Source organism: Platalea leucorodia (genome assembly GCF_965183815.1).
Source record: "Platalea leucorodia genome assembly, chromosome: 12".
In the NCBI taxonomy this organism is placed as follows: Eukaryota; Metazoa; Chordata; class Aves; order Pelecaniformes; family Threskiornithidae; genus Platalea; species Platalea leucorodia.
Window position 1 is genome coordinate 9,383,144 of NC_138834.1, and position 15,092 is coordinate 9,398,235.

The 15,092-nt window shown below is 56.1% G+C and overlaps 1 protein-coding gene across 1 annotated transcript in view; it reads left to right on the top strand.

The window, feature by feature from the left end:
- MYO18B (myosin XVIIIB) overlaps positions 1-15,092 on the top strand; it is a gene marked incomplete at both ends in the record, with an annotated part of 75,982 nt that overhangs the window by 14,029 nt on the left and 46,861 nt on the right. Inside the window, 9 exons of the mRNA XM_082324857.1 lie at positions 3,230-3,400; positions 4,289-4,379; positions 7,419-7,611; positions 9,006-9,086; positions 9,570-9,717; positions 9,849-10,008; positions 11,262-11,445; positions 12,211-12,412; positions 12,994-13,103. Of these exons, the coding sequence (XP_082180983.1) occupies positions 3,230-3,400; positions 4,289-4,379; positions 7,419-7,611; positions 9,006-9,086; positions 9,570-9,717; positions 9,849-10,008; positions 11,262-11,445; positions 12,211-12,412; positions 12,994-13,103 (1,340 nt within the window). The remainder of the gene's footprint in view (positions 1-3,229; positions 3,401-4,288; positions 4,380-7,418; positions 7,612-9,005; positions 9,087-9,569; positions 9,718-9,848; positions 10,009-11,261; positions 11,446-12,210; positions 12,413-12,993; positions 13,104-15,092) is intronic.

A 15,092-nucleotide genomic window follows, 5' to 3' on the forward strand; every position in this document is an offset into this window, starting at 1 on the left:
GGGGGGTCTGCACCCCGGCACATCCCCGCTCAACATGGGAGCTGGTTTTCCTCCGTGTCCTGGCTGTGGTCCAGGGCTCAGAGCCAGGGGAGCAGGAGCAGAAAACTCTGGGAATAGCCAAAGCCCTAGCTGGAGCCCGGCTGCTGCTGCCAACTTGTGGGGGCCCTGGGGGGGTGGCTTGGGGGTTCCTGTTGACATTGCCTCTCCTTCGTGGAGGTTTTTATGCTCACCACCATGGCTCCTGGTCTGGGTGGGCTGTCTCCCTGCACACCGAGTTATGGCACTATCTGTTCAGCGCTCTGACATCTTTATTACAAACAGTTGGGGAAATGCAGCCAGAATGGCAGATTTCTTTAATCATGCTATTACACAGCTTTTCCCTTTGTTATATATGGGCTTTAATGTGTCATACATCAGGCAATGGGTCAACAGAGAATAGACTGGAGAATTTAGTGCAGGACAAATAAATTAACCATTCAAGCCAGGAGGAGCCTCCTTGCTCTCCCTGTCCCCTCCCAGGGTAATAAAGAGGAACAAATGGGCTTTTTTATTTGTCCCATTAGCAGTGCAAATGTTTTAACGACAAAATAACTGGAAGAAAAAGGACAGGCTGACAACGTGTGCCCCGAGCAGCCAAGGGGGCTTGGGAAGGCAGATGAACGGGGCTGCTGGCTTGCATGGGAAGGGGGCTTGCGGTGAGGCTGAGCTGCCCTGGCCTGGTAGCAAGCCGATGGTACAGCTCCCCTCCGCTCCCGGGCAGCGTTGCTGTCGGCTTGCAGGTCCCAGCCCAGGCAGCAGCGGGGATAAGGATGGGGGAACGGGACCCAGACCCTCCGGGCTTCCCTGCTGCTCCCCATGCTTCCCGAACTGAAAGAAAAACCAGAAACGCTGCTGCTGCCTGGGCAGCACGCGTGGGCATGTGAGCGAGACGAAGCTAGTGCTGACCCTGTATTTTCCTACTGCTTCTCTTAAATATTAAATGGACCGAAGTAATTACCTTTTAGGTGTTAAAGCTGGCGTGTTTTACAATGGTCACATTACACCCAGGAGGGCTGCACGCCGCTGCCACTGTTTATATTTTATGAAGTGTGAAATGGTGCCTGGCCTCTCCCTGGGCTGGCTGCCGGGGTCCGGCGGCTGCAGGCTGGGCAGATCCACAGCTGGGCAAGCTGTGGGCACAGTGGGGCTCGCAGCAGCGGCCGTGCCCCCAGACTTGCTGACTCAGTGCACACCAGCTGCCAACAGCGAGGGTGCAATTCAGGGAGCACTGCAGGGCCAACCCCTGGGTGGGGGAACGTGTCTGGGGGGTACCAACATGCTGCATCACGCCAGCCTCTGACACCATGTGCCAATCGGACAGCGATTGTTTGGTTTTGTGGAGGTGTGAAAGATGCCGCTGCATCCCTCTGCCCAGGGCAGCAGGATGTCTTCCACGCTGGAGCAGCACGGCACGGACATCTGGTTTCCCCACTTGCAACTGCTCCATTGGGAAGAGTTTGCACTGCGGCAGGCTGGGCTGAGCGGATCCCCTCACCCATCCTGGGGCTGCTGGGGCGGCCGGTGTGGGATGTCGGAGGGGCTGGGGTGGGATGCTGGCCATGGGAGCCCAGTCGGCAGGGCAGGTCTGTGCAGCCCCGGCCCTGCAGCCCCTCTGCTCCCCGACGTGCAGCAGCATGTGGAGATCTGTCTGACGGGGATCAGCCTCTATCCAGCCAGCTCAGACAAAAACAAGTGAAAACAAAATAAATCAAAGCCTGGATTGTTGAGGCAATTCCTCTGTCTGCTCCAGCACAGCTCTTCATGTTGGAGTCCTTCAGTCAGAATAAAAAATAACAGGAAAAGATCAAAGAGGAAGGGAAAGGGGGGATGACTCTCATGGGTGTGCTGTGAAGCACCCCTCACCCGCGGCCCTGGGCAACGTGGCCTTTTGCTGGTTTGTGCATCACCTCGGCCGGGAGCAGGGGACCCTGGTCCCCCATGGGGCTGGCCAGGATGTGGCCATTTCCTGCTCTCCATCCCAAACCCTCTCCCCTGCCACCAGCCACCTGCTGTATTTTAAGGGCTCCTCATCAATCACCACCTAAAAGCGCTACCCAGAGGTCTCTGGGCAACTTTGCTCATCTGCTCCCATTTCTGCTCATCCCCTTGTGTTCCTGAGTACTTGCTGGCTGGCTGCCTCCGCAGCACCTTTCCTTCCTGGATTTGTAAAAGGATTTATCCTGCAGATTGCTTCCCTATTGATTTTAATCATTTAGGTGGAATTGCTATTGCTGGGTGTAAATAACGTGTGCCAGCTCTTTGCTGGCGGCGCTGGGAGGAGTGCTGCTCTCGCGCTGACGGGGACAGCAAACATTGCTGGGGCTGAGGAAGGTGATCCTGGATTTTGAGGGATTGGTTCGTAATCTCATCAGCTTCCATAAACACATCTGCTAGTTTGCTCCACTGAAGATCTTGAAATGCACAATGTTACTGATGCCGTGCTGGCAGCAGCAGCCTGGGTAGGTCGCGTGGTCCACCTGGTCCCCGACTCGCTCTGAATTGCCTCAAAACATCTCCTTGGAGCAGGTCTCTTCTCTGCCTGGTCTTGCGGGGCAGGTGGGATGCTCTCAGCACCTGGGGAGCGCTATAGTGGGGAGTATGGGTTCAAAAGCATTGATTTGAGATCCTTAAAGTTTTGAACTATCTTCTGACCAAAAAAACCCAAGGTCCTCTTATGCTAAATGATTGCCCAAGGGACAAATCTGTCAACCTTTCTCGAGTCAGCCAGCCTTTAATATGATAAGTGTCTTGCAAAGCTGAGAAAATCCTTACAGCTGTTGTTAGCACAAGCATGTGCGTAGGGAGGGCAGCCCCACGTACTGCACGCTGCGGGCCACCGAGACTGGGTCCGGTGCCTAGAGAGAGATACGGGAGTTGTCCCTGAGGGAGAAGGATTGTAGGAGCAGGTGGATGGACTTTAAGGAGGAAAAAGCTTTTCAGTTCAGTTAGTGATGTTACGCAGATGGGGAGTGAGGTAGTACTAAAACTCTTTCTAGCAGCCATGCCTTCAAGGTGGAAACTTGCATCCCATGCTGCAAACAGCAGTCCTTTTTTGTTTTACTTTACTTTGATTTTGAGGGGTTGCACGTGGAAGTGGGCAGGGATGTTTGCCAAAGGCACCGAGCCTGCCCGGCTCTGCTCGGGCTGGCTCTGCCTGACCCGTTCGTGCCCCCCGCGTCCCCCTCCCCAGTTGGCAGGAAGCAGTTCATGAAATTCGAGTGTGCGAGCACCGCCGCAGAGGTGCTGGGCTGCGACCTGGAGGAGCTCACCACCGCCGTCTTCAAACACCACCTGAAGCAGATCCTGGCGCAGGTCACGGCACGAGGGAGCCGGCTGCCCCCGGCAGAGGAGAGCCCGGCAGGTACCGGGATGCTGCATCCCTTTTTCCTTTATTTATGGGTGATAGGGAAATGCTGTGCTCTGCTCCACTCTGGGCCTTTCTTTTCAGGCTGTGAGGTCCATTTAAGTATGTTCATGTTAATTAAACTATTAACTGTGCTCTGTGATGTAGCTAACCTCAGCTCTACAGCTGACCCTGCCTGCCACTCCTTAGGGACACCCGAAGATCAAAGATTGGGTGAATTCAGATAGTGCCACTGGCAGATAATTGATGTGGCTTAAATGCTGTGAGAGCTCTCCCTAGAAAAGAGGGGGGGGAACCAAACTGGGAGCGCAGCAGGGTGGGCATCATTCCCTGTGGAACTGAAGCCGCGCTGGCGCTCTGCTGCCTGCGCCCGCATGCTGCAAGGAGATCTGGACATGGCGGGGAGTTGTGCTCCTGCTGCATAACTGCTGCTGAGCCGCTATAAACCTCAAATTAAAATATGGATCTAATTCACGGAGGCAGATCCAGCATGCACGTGGTGGGAGGCGTGAGATACCGCCTGGCTTTAAGGTCAGCCTTTTCACGCCCGACTCGTCCTTGGCAGCAGAATTACAACCGGGCCTCTGCAAGTTATTCTGATAAAGGCAAGAACTTGCAGAACTGGCCTTTAACATGGCAATGGTTTTATTTCTTAAATATACATTAGGCAGGAGGCACTAGAGGAGCTGAAGGCAGGCGGGTGGATATGCACTGCTTGTGTAACCGGAGCGATGCCGCGCCTGGCAGGCAGAGGCTGCGAGCCATGCGGGTTGTCCTGCCCAGCGAGCGAGGGAATCCCCCGATACTGGCTCAGCTCTGCGTAGGCTGAACTCAGCTGGAAATAAATGATGTGTCTTTGCCTGCTCTTCTCTCTGCCTGTGCCAGGGCCGAAGATGACAGGTGTGGAGTGCGTGGAGGGGATGGCTTCGGGTCTCTATGAAGAGCTCTTTGCCGCGGTCGTTTCACTGATCAACAGGTACGGAGCTGCCAGGTGCCGTGCTGAGGGTGTCTGTGGGCGATGGTTCCTTCTCCTGGGGCTGCTGAAGAGAGAAACCTTTGCTGGGGGCTCTCTGGTGAGAGGCATGGAGCAGGCAACTGTTGCCTGCTGAAAAAAGAAAAGCTATCTGAAAATGTTTGTCTGGGAGAGCACGCTGGCATTTGGGACCTTCCGCAGGCTGTCGGACCCACCTGAGCCGGCACTGGGGACGAAAGGCCCGACGGAGCAGCAGTCTCTGTGCACCAGGCTGTTGCGTGGGGCAGCACATGTCCTGCCTCTCCTGCCGGTGTGGGCAGCCTGGCATGGAGACCTGGCACAGGCAGCGCCTGGCTGACACCACTTCTGCTGCAGCTGCTAGCTGCCTGCCGGGAGGCAGCATCGTGACCAGACGTACAGAGCAGCAGAGAGCAGGGCATCATGGCACAGAGAGGAGCAGCCCGGCTACCTATTAATAATAGATCATAGAATCATAGAATTGTTAAGGTTGGAAAAGACCCTTAAGATCATCAAGTCCAACCGTTAACCCAACACTGCCAAGTCCACCACTAAACCATGTCCTCGAGCACCACGTCCACCCGTCTTTTAAATACCTCCAGGGATGGAGACTCAACCACTTCCCTGGGCAGCCTGTTCCAATGCCTGACCACCCTTTTCGTGAAGAAGTTTTTCCTAATATCCAACCCAAACCTCCCCCGGCGCAGCTTGAGGCCATTTCCTCTCGTCCTATCACTTGTTACTAGGCAGAAGAGACCGACCCCCACCTCGCTACAGCCTCCTTTCAGGCAGCTGTAGAGAGCAATAAGGTCTCCCCTCAGCTTCCTCTTCTCCAGACTAAACAACCCCACTTCCCTCAGCCGCTCCTCACCCAGCCTTGTGCTCCAGACCCTTCACCAGCCTCGTTGCCCTTCTCTGGCCACGCTCCAGCACCTCGATGTCCTTCTTGGAGTGAGGGGCCCAAAACTGAACACAGCACTCGAGGGGCGGCCTCACCAGTGCCCAGTACAGGGGCACCATCACCTCCCTGCTCCTGCTGGCCACACTATTCCTGATACAAGTCAGGATGCCATTGGCCCTCTTGGCCACCTGAGCACACTGCTGGCTCATGTTCAGGCAGCTGTCAACCAACACTCCCAGATCCTTTTCCGCCAGGCAGCTCTCCAGCCACTCCTCTCCAAGCCTGTAGTGTTGCATGGGGTTGTTGTGATGTGACTTTGCAGACCGAAATTAAGGTTACCAGTACAGGCAGAGCAGTAAACCAGTCAGGGAATCCCACAGCGAGCCCTGCAGATGCGTGGTACGAGTCGCTTTGTGGTAAATGCTTGATTGCAGGAGAGGACCGAGATGTCAAGAGTGAGAGGGTCTGGCACCAGAGCAGCTGCCCTGGGAGGCTGCATCCGTGTCCTGCTGCCAGGTGCTGGTGTGGCCGAGCAGGCAGCACCTCCCTCTGCCCTGGGGGCTTGTCCTCACTCGGCTTATTTCCATCTGGAGAGCCAGGATGGGGAGGACATCCTCTGTGGGCTGATGTATCTCTTTCTTCAGGTGGTGTAAATCCAAAATGATCTGTTTGGATAAATGGAATAATTTAACACTGGGGTAAGGATCAGGCCCCCGAACCATTCCATTTTCTCAGTTCTGATATGCAACTCAGTTTGTTGAAGTCAGCATCCACATGCTGGTGCCCAAAAATACTCTGTGTTGTCACTGCAGGTTTATTTTAACCTGCAGTTTAATATTTTTATTGTCATTCCTAGCAACCACATTCCAAAGGGAAATTGCTGATGGTGCTCTAAGCTCTAAGCAAAATGTTGCTGATTCTCCTGAATAACAGCATTAGCTCAGGATGTGTCCTGGGTCCCCTCTTCCCGTTAAAGGTAGCTTTGTTTTACCCATCTTTATTTTCCACATCAGCCCACTAAAGCCCACAATGATCCAGATGAAGAGGCATATTTCAGTGCATCATGAAAATGCTGTTTCCTCAGTGAGTTGATGGTGAACATGAATCTTGTCAGCTCCACTTGCAGGAGGGTGCTGCTGTGAAATTCTGCAAGCAATTCATAAATATACTTTTGTTTCTTCATTCAACCCTGTGATTTCATGGAAGTGCTGGCATCCTTGGTGCTTTGCTATTGAGGAGAAATGCATCTCCTTTAATCTCGTTGAAGCAGGGGCAGGCTGCCCTGCTGGCAGGGCTGCTGGGAAAGGGTCAGCGCTGCAGCCAGTAAAGCAACACAATGCAATGGCTGTTTCAGAAATGTGCATTAAAAACAATCATCTCAGAGGTTTCTCAGGGTCAGGCTCCCCTGCTGTCCTTATCTGAAGTACTGGAAACGTCTGCAAGCAACATTTTAAGAAGTAAACATCATCTCTGTGTCTTCCAAGAAGCCTCTTGATGTCTGCTTCTCAGATCATGTGTGTTACAAGCTACAGTTCCCATTAGAGATTTCCTCAGGGCTGAACATCAGCACCTTCTCCCGTAGAAACGCCGCAGACGGCACAGCATGGCCCAGCAGCTGGAGCTTTGGACACTCACGTTGTCCTCAGTGTTGGCATCACGTGCCAATTTAGCTGCTTTTCAAATCAACTGGCCCATCAAACTTAACGCATTTGGATGAAGATGTAGTATTTTAAATAAGTAGAGTGCCAAGATGGGGCCAAGCATGGGAAGGGCAGCATCTCATCCCACCCCACCGTTAAGTGTTCGTTAGGCCAGGTCAGGAGCAGCCTGTGCCACGTGTTTCCATCCAGGCTGGGAGGAGACGCTGGCTTGAGTAGATCAAAGAAGAGGTGGGTGATGCGTATGGGAGAAGGAAACAAGCTGTGCCAGGAGGTGCAGGTTTTCCCTGGCCGGAGGCACTGGGAGAGGGGGAGATGGGAAGCACTAGGCTGGTCACTGCTGTGTGGGATCGTGCCCACCCAGGGATGTGCACGTCGGGGGGAGGAGGCAGTGTCACCTCTGAAGGCAGAGTTCAGATGCATCCGTGGGTAAAACCCCTGTGGTGTGTGTGGATCTTTCCCCAGGTCTTTCTCCTCCCAGCACCTCTCCATGGCCTCCATCGCAGTGGTGGACACTCCTGGCTTTCACAACCCACGGCACCAGCGGGGCGAGCGAGCGGCGACTTTTGAAGAGCTCTGCCACAACTACGTGCACGAGCGGCTGCAGGCCCTTTTCTATGAGAAAACCTTTGTTTCGGAAATGGAGAGGTACAGAGAGGTGAGGAGCGAGGGCTGGGAGCAGCATCCTGGGGAGCACCTTCCCAGCACTTGGGAATGGGGCTGCCTCTGACCCAACGGGTCCCTGTGCCCTGCCATGGTGTGACCAAATAACACACTTCAGCAGCTTTAATGGGAGGAGCATTGCAGAAATGAGGGGTCTGTACGGAGTGGTAAACTCAAGCTGGGTCTCTCGTCCCCCAGCTGCCCCAGTCATGGATCCTCTTGGGTATTTCTGACGTGCTAGAAATGCCAGGCTGTCTGGGCATCTCTTTGGGCAGGCTCGTTCCAGCTCAAGAGGTTTCATGCCCTTCTGTTGGTGTAGCTGAGTTTTTCCTCAGGTGCTGAATAATAGAGAATAGAAAGGAAAATGATGAATTATTGCAGAAATAAGCTGCTGAAAAATCTACAAGCAGAGGTGAACTTATTAGGCTTGCAAAAGTTACTTTAATACCTCTAGCCCTGGGAAAATAGTTGAATTCCCATGGCTTAATATTCACACATCACTTGCACCAAGTAAGTATATATGTGCTCTTCACGAGTGATGAATATGTAGTTACTGGCCAAGCTTGACATGCCAGCGAGCTCGGCAGGCTCGCCTTGCCTTGGCTTTGTTGCTGACTAAGGACGGCTGCCCTGGTGCAAGATGTTTCCCTGTAAGCCACGGGACTGCAACTGTGAGCCCAAGCCCCAGTAACCCACCTGCTCCCAGAGCTGGGTCACACATGGGGGTGACGGTGGCACGTGCCCTTGGTAGGAATAAACCCTTCTGCTCTACCTGTGCGCTCAGGCTGCAAACCTGAATCCCTGAGCAAAATCTCACCGTGTCACCATGGAGAGACATTAAAGCTATGGCTCTTGCTGAACAGCCCTGGTTCACACACAAGCAAGAGCAAGCCATGCTTACCCTGCCCCTCCTGGGGGCTCCAGGGCACGGCGCTGGGGGTGTCGGGAGGGGGTGCTGGAGCCAGGGATGGGGGGTGAGCCCTGCAGCTGGGGGCTCGCAGCCTGAAGCCCTCGGCTGAGAAAGGGAAACAATGCCTGCAAGTTGCAAATTAAATAATTGATTGTTTTCTTGGTGCTTTCTCGTTAAGTCTTCACTTATTGTCATATCCATGATTTATGCAGCTTGTCTGACATCCACAAAGTGCTGCAGAAGCCCGTTGGGTGCGGTGGTCCCAACAGTCCTGCCCGCGGGGGCAGATGCGGCCGTGCCTCTGCATCACGGTGGAGGTGTCGCTGGTGGCTGCTCCGCTCTGCCAGTGCTGGATCACCGCAAAGCCGAGCGGGAGCAGGGCCTGCACCATCCTCCTCCCCCTCCATGCAAACATATCTCCTCTTGGCTTTCAGATGCCAGACCATGACTGAAGCAAGCTTTTAAATAATGTTTTCCAGGAAAATGTTGAGGTGTCTTTTGATCTTCCAGAGCGCTCGCCACTGGCCACGCTGTCCATCATTGACCTGAGCTCCTCACAGGTAACCTGTCCCCGTGGCCACGGTGGGAGCTGGTTGCTCTGGCTGTGCTTGAAGCATCCTCCTGCTCAGAGGAGTGAGGATTTCAAAGGCAGAGTGGGACCTTGTGGTGTGTTTTGCACAGAGAAGCCTGGGGTATTGCAGGGGAGGGCACAGCATCAACCAGGACCTTTCTGGCTTTTTAAAATACAAGCACGCTTCCTGGTCAAGCCCTGCGCTCCGGGCACCTCTCCCAGCCTGGCTGCAGGGATGACTGGCCTCCCCAGGACACCGTGTGACTGCGGGGGTCTCATGGGTGATGCCCAGAGCTTGATCAGGCGAGGAGGGTTTCCTGACCCTGGTCTGACTGGTCCGAGACAAGGGACACAGTTGGGCAGAGGTGGTGGGGAGCAGGGTGGGAGCAGGCTGGCATGGCTGTGGCTGGAGCCAGCTGCCCGCAGCGCTCCTGCCCGTTCCCCGTCACCAAGGGCCATCTCCCTTCAGCAGCCGCAGGTGCTGCCCGGCAGCCCGGGGGGTGATCGCAGGGGGCTGCTGTGGATCCTGGATGAAGAGGTGCTGATCCCAGGCTCCGGGGATGATGCTGCCTTCAACCGTCTGTGCTCCTACTTCAGCACGAAGGGACCCAATCAGGAGGGTAAGCCTGGGTCAGCTCGGCTGCCCATCCTTTGGCATCACCATTTAGCTTTGGAAATCTAAGAAACCATGCAGCAAATTAAATATCTCACTGGGCTTTTCTTCTCGGGTGATTCTGGGGTGCTGTCGCAGGAGACGGCTACATGCGCAGGTGCGAGCAGGCGCTGCACTTCGAGATCTCCCACCAGCTGGGCACGGACCCTGTGCGCTACGACCTCACGGGCTGGGTCAGCAAAGCCAAGCTCAACCTCTCAGCACAAAACGCCATCCAGGTGCTGCAGCGGTCCAAGGTGTAAGTACGAGGGGGTGCCATGGGGCTGGTCTGCCACAGTGTTGGCAATCATCCCCGTGCCCGTGAGAGTGGTTTGGGATGACTCCCACCATGAGCTGTGTTGCTCCAGCTGGGGCTGGAGATTGCAAAACTTCCCCAGCTCCGAGAGGTGGTTCATGATGGGGAAGGTGGAGCGTTGTGAGGCATCCCAATGGGGAGGAGAGGACCCATAGCCTGGCCGAGGTCAGCCAGGGTGGGCAAAGGCCTTGGCACTGGCTGCGAGGGGTCCCTGCCTGTCCCCCCACCTCCTGCCCAATGCACAGCCTAGGGGATGGAGCTGATCCGGCCTCGGGTGGGCAAGGAGGGGACAGCATCTGGAGCGGATCCTGTCTGTGGGGCAGCCCGAGGCACCTGCCGACATCGGCGTTGCATTGCCCGAGTCCAGCTCCGCCTGCGGGGAAAAACTGCAAGGAAGCTGGAAAAAAAGAGAGCTTTCAACCCAGCTTTGTGGGAATCTTGAGAGTTTAGTTAAGGTGGGGGGAGCAGATGTCAAGTGATTTGACTTACAGCCATCAAGCCCCCGGGCTGACTGACAGCCAGATGTACGCGTTGTGATGGCAGTAGACGCTACAGAGCGAGCTGGTGAATAATGCTGCGGTGAACAGCTTTCCATCAAAGCTGTCTGGGTTCTTCGAGTCAGCAGATCCATGCCATTGACGTTTCAGTGGGGATCCCCTCCTGCAGGCGTGGGCAGTGAGGGGACAGGGGGCACGGGGGGACCCCGCGATGTCCTCGGCTCCTCAGTGCCATGGGGTTGGGTGTCCAGCATGGGTCAGGGCCATAAGACATCACCGGCTGAAGGGCAGCTCCCTGTGCAGTAACCACTCAGGTTTTCCCCATCACTTCGAGAAACCACATAAACTAAATTGGAATTGAAATGTAATCAAGCTGCTGCAGATGTCTGCACACACGGAATGATTTTAACCTTCTGCTTAAACACACCCAGCTCATTTTGTTTCAGGCTTCAATTCAGGAAAGTTTTAATAGTGGTGAGCAGTTTGGTGCCTAAATCAGAGAGGAATAGAGGGGGTGGAGGGTGTCCTGGCATCCCTGCTTTGCTCTGCAGCCAGGTGCCCTGCAGCAGCACCAATGCCGAATTTGGGGTGCTCATCATTGCATCCCCGTTGAAGGGGCTGGGAAGCAGGGAAGCAGAGGTTCCCCAGTGCTGGCAGCACTGCAGCCTCACCGCCCTGTCTCATTGCTTGCCCCGACAGAGATGCCGTGAAGGAGCTGGTGTTACCGCGCTCGCGGGCGCCGCTGGCCTGCCGTGCTGTGGCGGGGCTGGAGGGACGCTCCCAGGCGGTCCTGCACCGCAACGGCTGCGTGAGGAAGACCTTCGTCAGCAGCTTCGCAGCCGTGAAGAAGAGGTCGGTGTGTGCTCAGCTCAAACTGCAGGCGGTGAGTGCGAGCGCCGGGACCGTTGTGGCTGCAGGGTGGGGTGTTTGCAGCACTGTGTATCCTGAGACCCTGCCTTAGACATACTCCTCCTTAGCGGGAGCCCCGCACCCCGTGGCAGGCACCTTCCATGCTGCAGGGCTGGGGGTCACCAGTGCGGCTCTGTGTCCCAGAGGGCTCTTGGCCCGGGGTGCTGCTCTGGCCATGGGTGGCCATGAGCCTCCCCAGCACCGCCGTTGCTCAGGGGAAGCATCCCAGGCAAACAACTCATAAAGCAGATTACACATGCACCTTGCTGTGCCTCTGGCTTAATCCTCTTAAGCACTCAGACGAGTAGACTAGCCCTCCGTGCTGGGCATGTGCCAAGCTCCTGCTGATCTCAGCCATAATTAGGTGCCTAAACTCTCTCGAGGAGATGAGGCTCAGTCTCTGTAGACTCCCTGGCCAGCCTGCTTTGTGGTCCTGGCTATCCCTCACAACCCCCCACCCAGCAACCCTCAACCCTGGTAACTTTTTGTAGCCCATCAACTGAAAACATGGGACATTAGGAGGAAGGGTCCTGCTCAGCATCTGTGACCTGCACCTCGGGCTCACCTCTCTGACAGAAGCTGTTGTTCCTAACATGCACTTGAGCTTTGAGGGCTCTGAGGATGGCTCCTTTACCTGACCAGACAGCCGGTGGAGGGTGCACGGGGAGCGTTTCCCACTGCCACTGTGTGCTGCCCCTTTGCCCTGCTCCAGCCCCACTGACCTCTGCTTGCCTGGCAGGACGCGCTCACAAACCTTCTCCGACGGTCCCAGCTGCACTTTGTCCACTGCCTCCTCCCGGGAGTGGGGGCGGATGGGGCTGAGGGGTCGGTCCCTCGGCCCCCTGCGCCGCCCGACGCAACCCTGCGGCTGGACATGCCAACCCTGCGAGCCCAGCTGGAGGGAACCCAGCTCCTGGATGCCCTGCGCCTCCACCGCATCGGTACGCCCCAGCTCTCCACCACTGCTGTGTGCCATGCTGGTCCTGCCTGCCCGTGCTGCCCTGTTGGCAGCTCAGCCCTTCCACGCTTTGCTCATCATCTGCCTCTCACCAGCAAAACCCCTGGGTTTTTATTGCTGCTTTTTGGAGGGGTTCCCAGCCCCTCTCCTGCCCGCAGCATGCAGTGCTGCCAGGTGGCACAGCTCCGGTGGGGTTCCCCTGTGCTGCCCTTGGAGCCTCTGTGCATCAGGCTGGACCTGCACCAACCACAGTCACAGTCCATGCCAGGGCGAGAGGGACCCGTGCAGGAGGCCCAGGGGCATCTCCTGCACGACACGAGGTGCTGGGCCACCTCAAGCACATCTCCACTGCTTCTCCACTCCCTCCGCCCTGCCCTCGCTGCAGGGGCTTCTCTCCACTAAGGGCAGCTCCCTGAGTCCCCACCATCCGTGATACCTTTTGCTGTGTGCAGGACGTGCCACCCTTCACAGCAGCCCACACCGCTGGTTCCCTCCCCAGCATTTCGGTGCAAGCTACGTGCCCCTGGGCTGGCGCAGCCCCCAGCGATGTCTGTCTGTCCCCAGGGTATGCGGATCGCCTGCTCCTGACCCAGTTCCGACGGCGCTTCCAGGTCCTGGCTCCGGATGTCATGAAGAAGTACACCTCTGCCTACGAGATGCCGGATGAGAGCAAGGTTCGCCCTGGGCTGGCCTGGGGAGCACGGGCTGAGACCCCCATGTTGGGCTGTGCTGGTGCCAGAGCTCTTCCAGCCCTCCCCAATGCTATCAGGTCTTTCTTTACAATGAGGAGCAATTCCTGGAGCTCCCTGGCATTGCCTGTATCCTGTGTGAGCCTGGCTGTCCTCTCTCCAAATGACCTGGGTCATACCAGCATCTCCCTGCCCTGGGACAGGAGCCACTTCCCAGTCCCTGCCTCACTCAGGCATTCGGTGTTGCTGATATTATTCCTTTGGCTGCTGTAGGGTCAATACCTGCAGGTCTGTGGGCTGCCGAGCTCCAGCATCTCCCGACAGATGTGGGTGATGTTCCTTTGCTCTGTTGCTGGAGGACCCACCACGGGTGGGAGCGCACATCTGGACAGCTGTTGAGGAGCTTTAGTAGCAGGGTTGTCAGTGCAGGTCTGGGGGTTTCTTAAATGCGAGGCTGTCCTTGGGAGCTAGGAATGAAGGAGAAAAACCATGTTCAGCAAGGCTCAGGGTATCACACCAGCATTTGCAGTGCTGCTGAGAAACGGTGACTGGGTTTGGGAGTCTGCGGGGTCAGCATGTATGTCCGGGCTCTGGGTGGTCGGAGCGCCCTAGCAATGATCAGGAGTGATCTGGCAGTGGGGCTGCGTCCTGTGTGCGTGCAGCCTCGTGCAGCACCGGGAGGCAGGGGGTGACTTTGCATCCTGCTCCTTTTCACCCTTCCCACACATGCCCAAGCATGGAGGGATGTGGGTCCTCCAGCAACCTGGCAGAGCAGCCCAGCTCAGCTCTTCATCCTGGAGTTTCTCCCCCTGAGGACTGTTTTTGCAAAGGCAGTAAACATGCCTGGCATGGGCTGCATTTGCCAACATTATTGCACCATGGAGAGGACTTGGAGAAATCAGCCTGGAAATGAAGCTTGTTATTGCTGCTTTTTAATACTCAAGAGGAAATGGCTTTGAAAATCCTGCTTGCTGAGGGCTGTGCCTCAGTCCTCCGGTGCTCTGGCTGCATGCCTGGTAGGTCTCATTTTGCAGGACAGGGCACAAACTGTGGGACTGGAGGCATGTGCAGAGGGCAGGATCCGTGCACTGCTCTGTCCCAGCATAGTGGCACCCTGTCCCTAGCCCTGGCTCCCCCAAAAACTGTCTGGCTGAGGACAAGCCAGGCAGCATTCCCAGGGACCCAACAGAGCAGGGACCAGGGAGGTTCCTGGGGACGGGGCATCACCTGCCTTCAGGCACCTGTAAAGCAGCAGCGCAGAGTGGCTCCTCACCTCGTCCCACGAAGCCTGAGAGCCAAAGGAGCTCAGGAATGAAGGTGGAGATTTGCCAGTTTTATTTGTTTCATAATAAATTTGTAGCAAAAACTGGGCAGAACCACCCCTGCCCTGGAACAGGCTATGAGCGAGCCCAGAAGCACTGAGAGCCGGGGAGAGCCGTGAGGAGATGAATTAAACATGGGCACGTGCTCTGTTGTGCAAACTGCCAGCCAGCATGTGCAAATTCAGTTAAGACCTTGGGATTTAATAAGACAAGTTTGACAGTCAGAAAAGGTCAATATTGTTATTACATGCTTTAAGGAGGCAGAGGGTGCCTCGTCAGCAGTGTGTAAGCAGGGTATTTGAAAAATCCCATCTTCCCTGGAGCTTGTTGCCACGTGGTTTTGTTAGCTGGAGACTGCTTCCCGGTAAGCTGCATTAACTCGGCCACTGGAGCACAAGAGATGCTTGTCTGTAGCAAGGCTGTGATAGTGCGGCAATAACCGACGCTGCTGTTGTGCATGGGATGGGATTGTCCCACACAGCCCCGCGCCTGGCCCCCGGTTCCAGCAGTGCCCCAGGAGCAGGGCACAGCCATGGCGCTGGTGCTTCCTCGCCTCTGGCACAGGTTTGTGCACCGTGGTGGTCTGTGCCCTGTGCACTCGCGTGCTCTGTCCCCACCTCGCCCCGGTGTGTGCACGGCTGCTGGCGAGGGC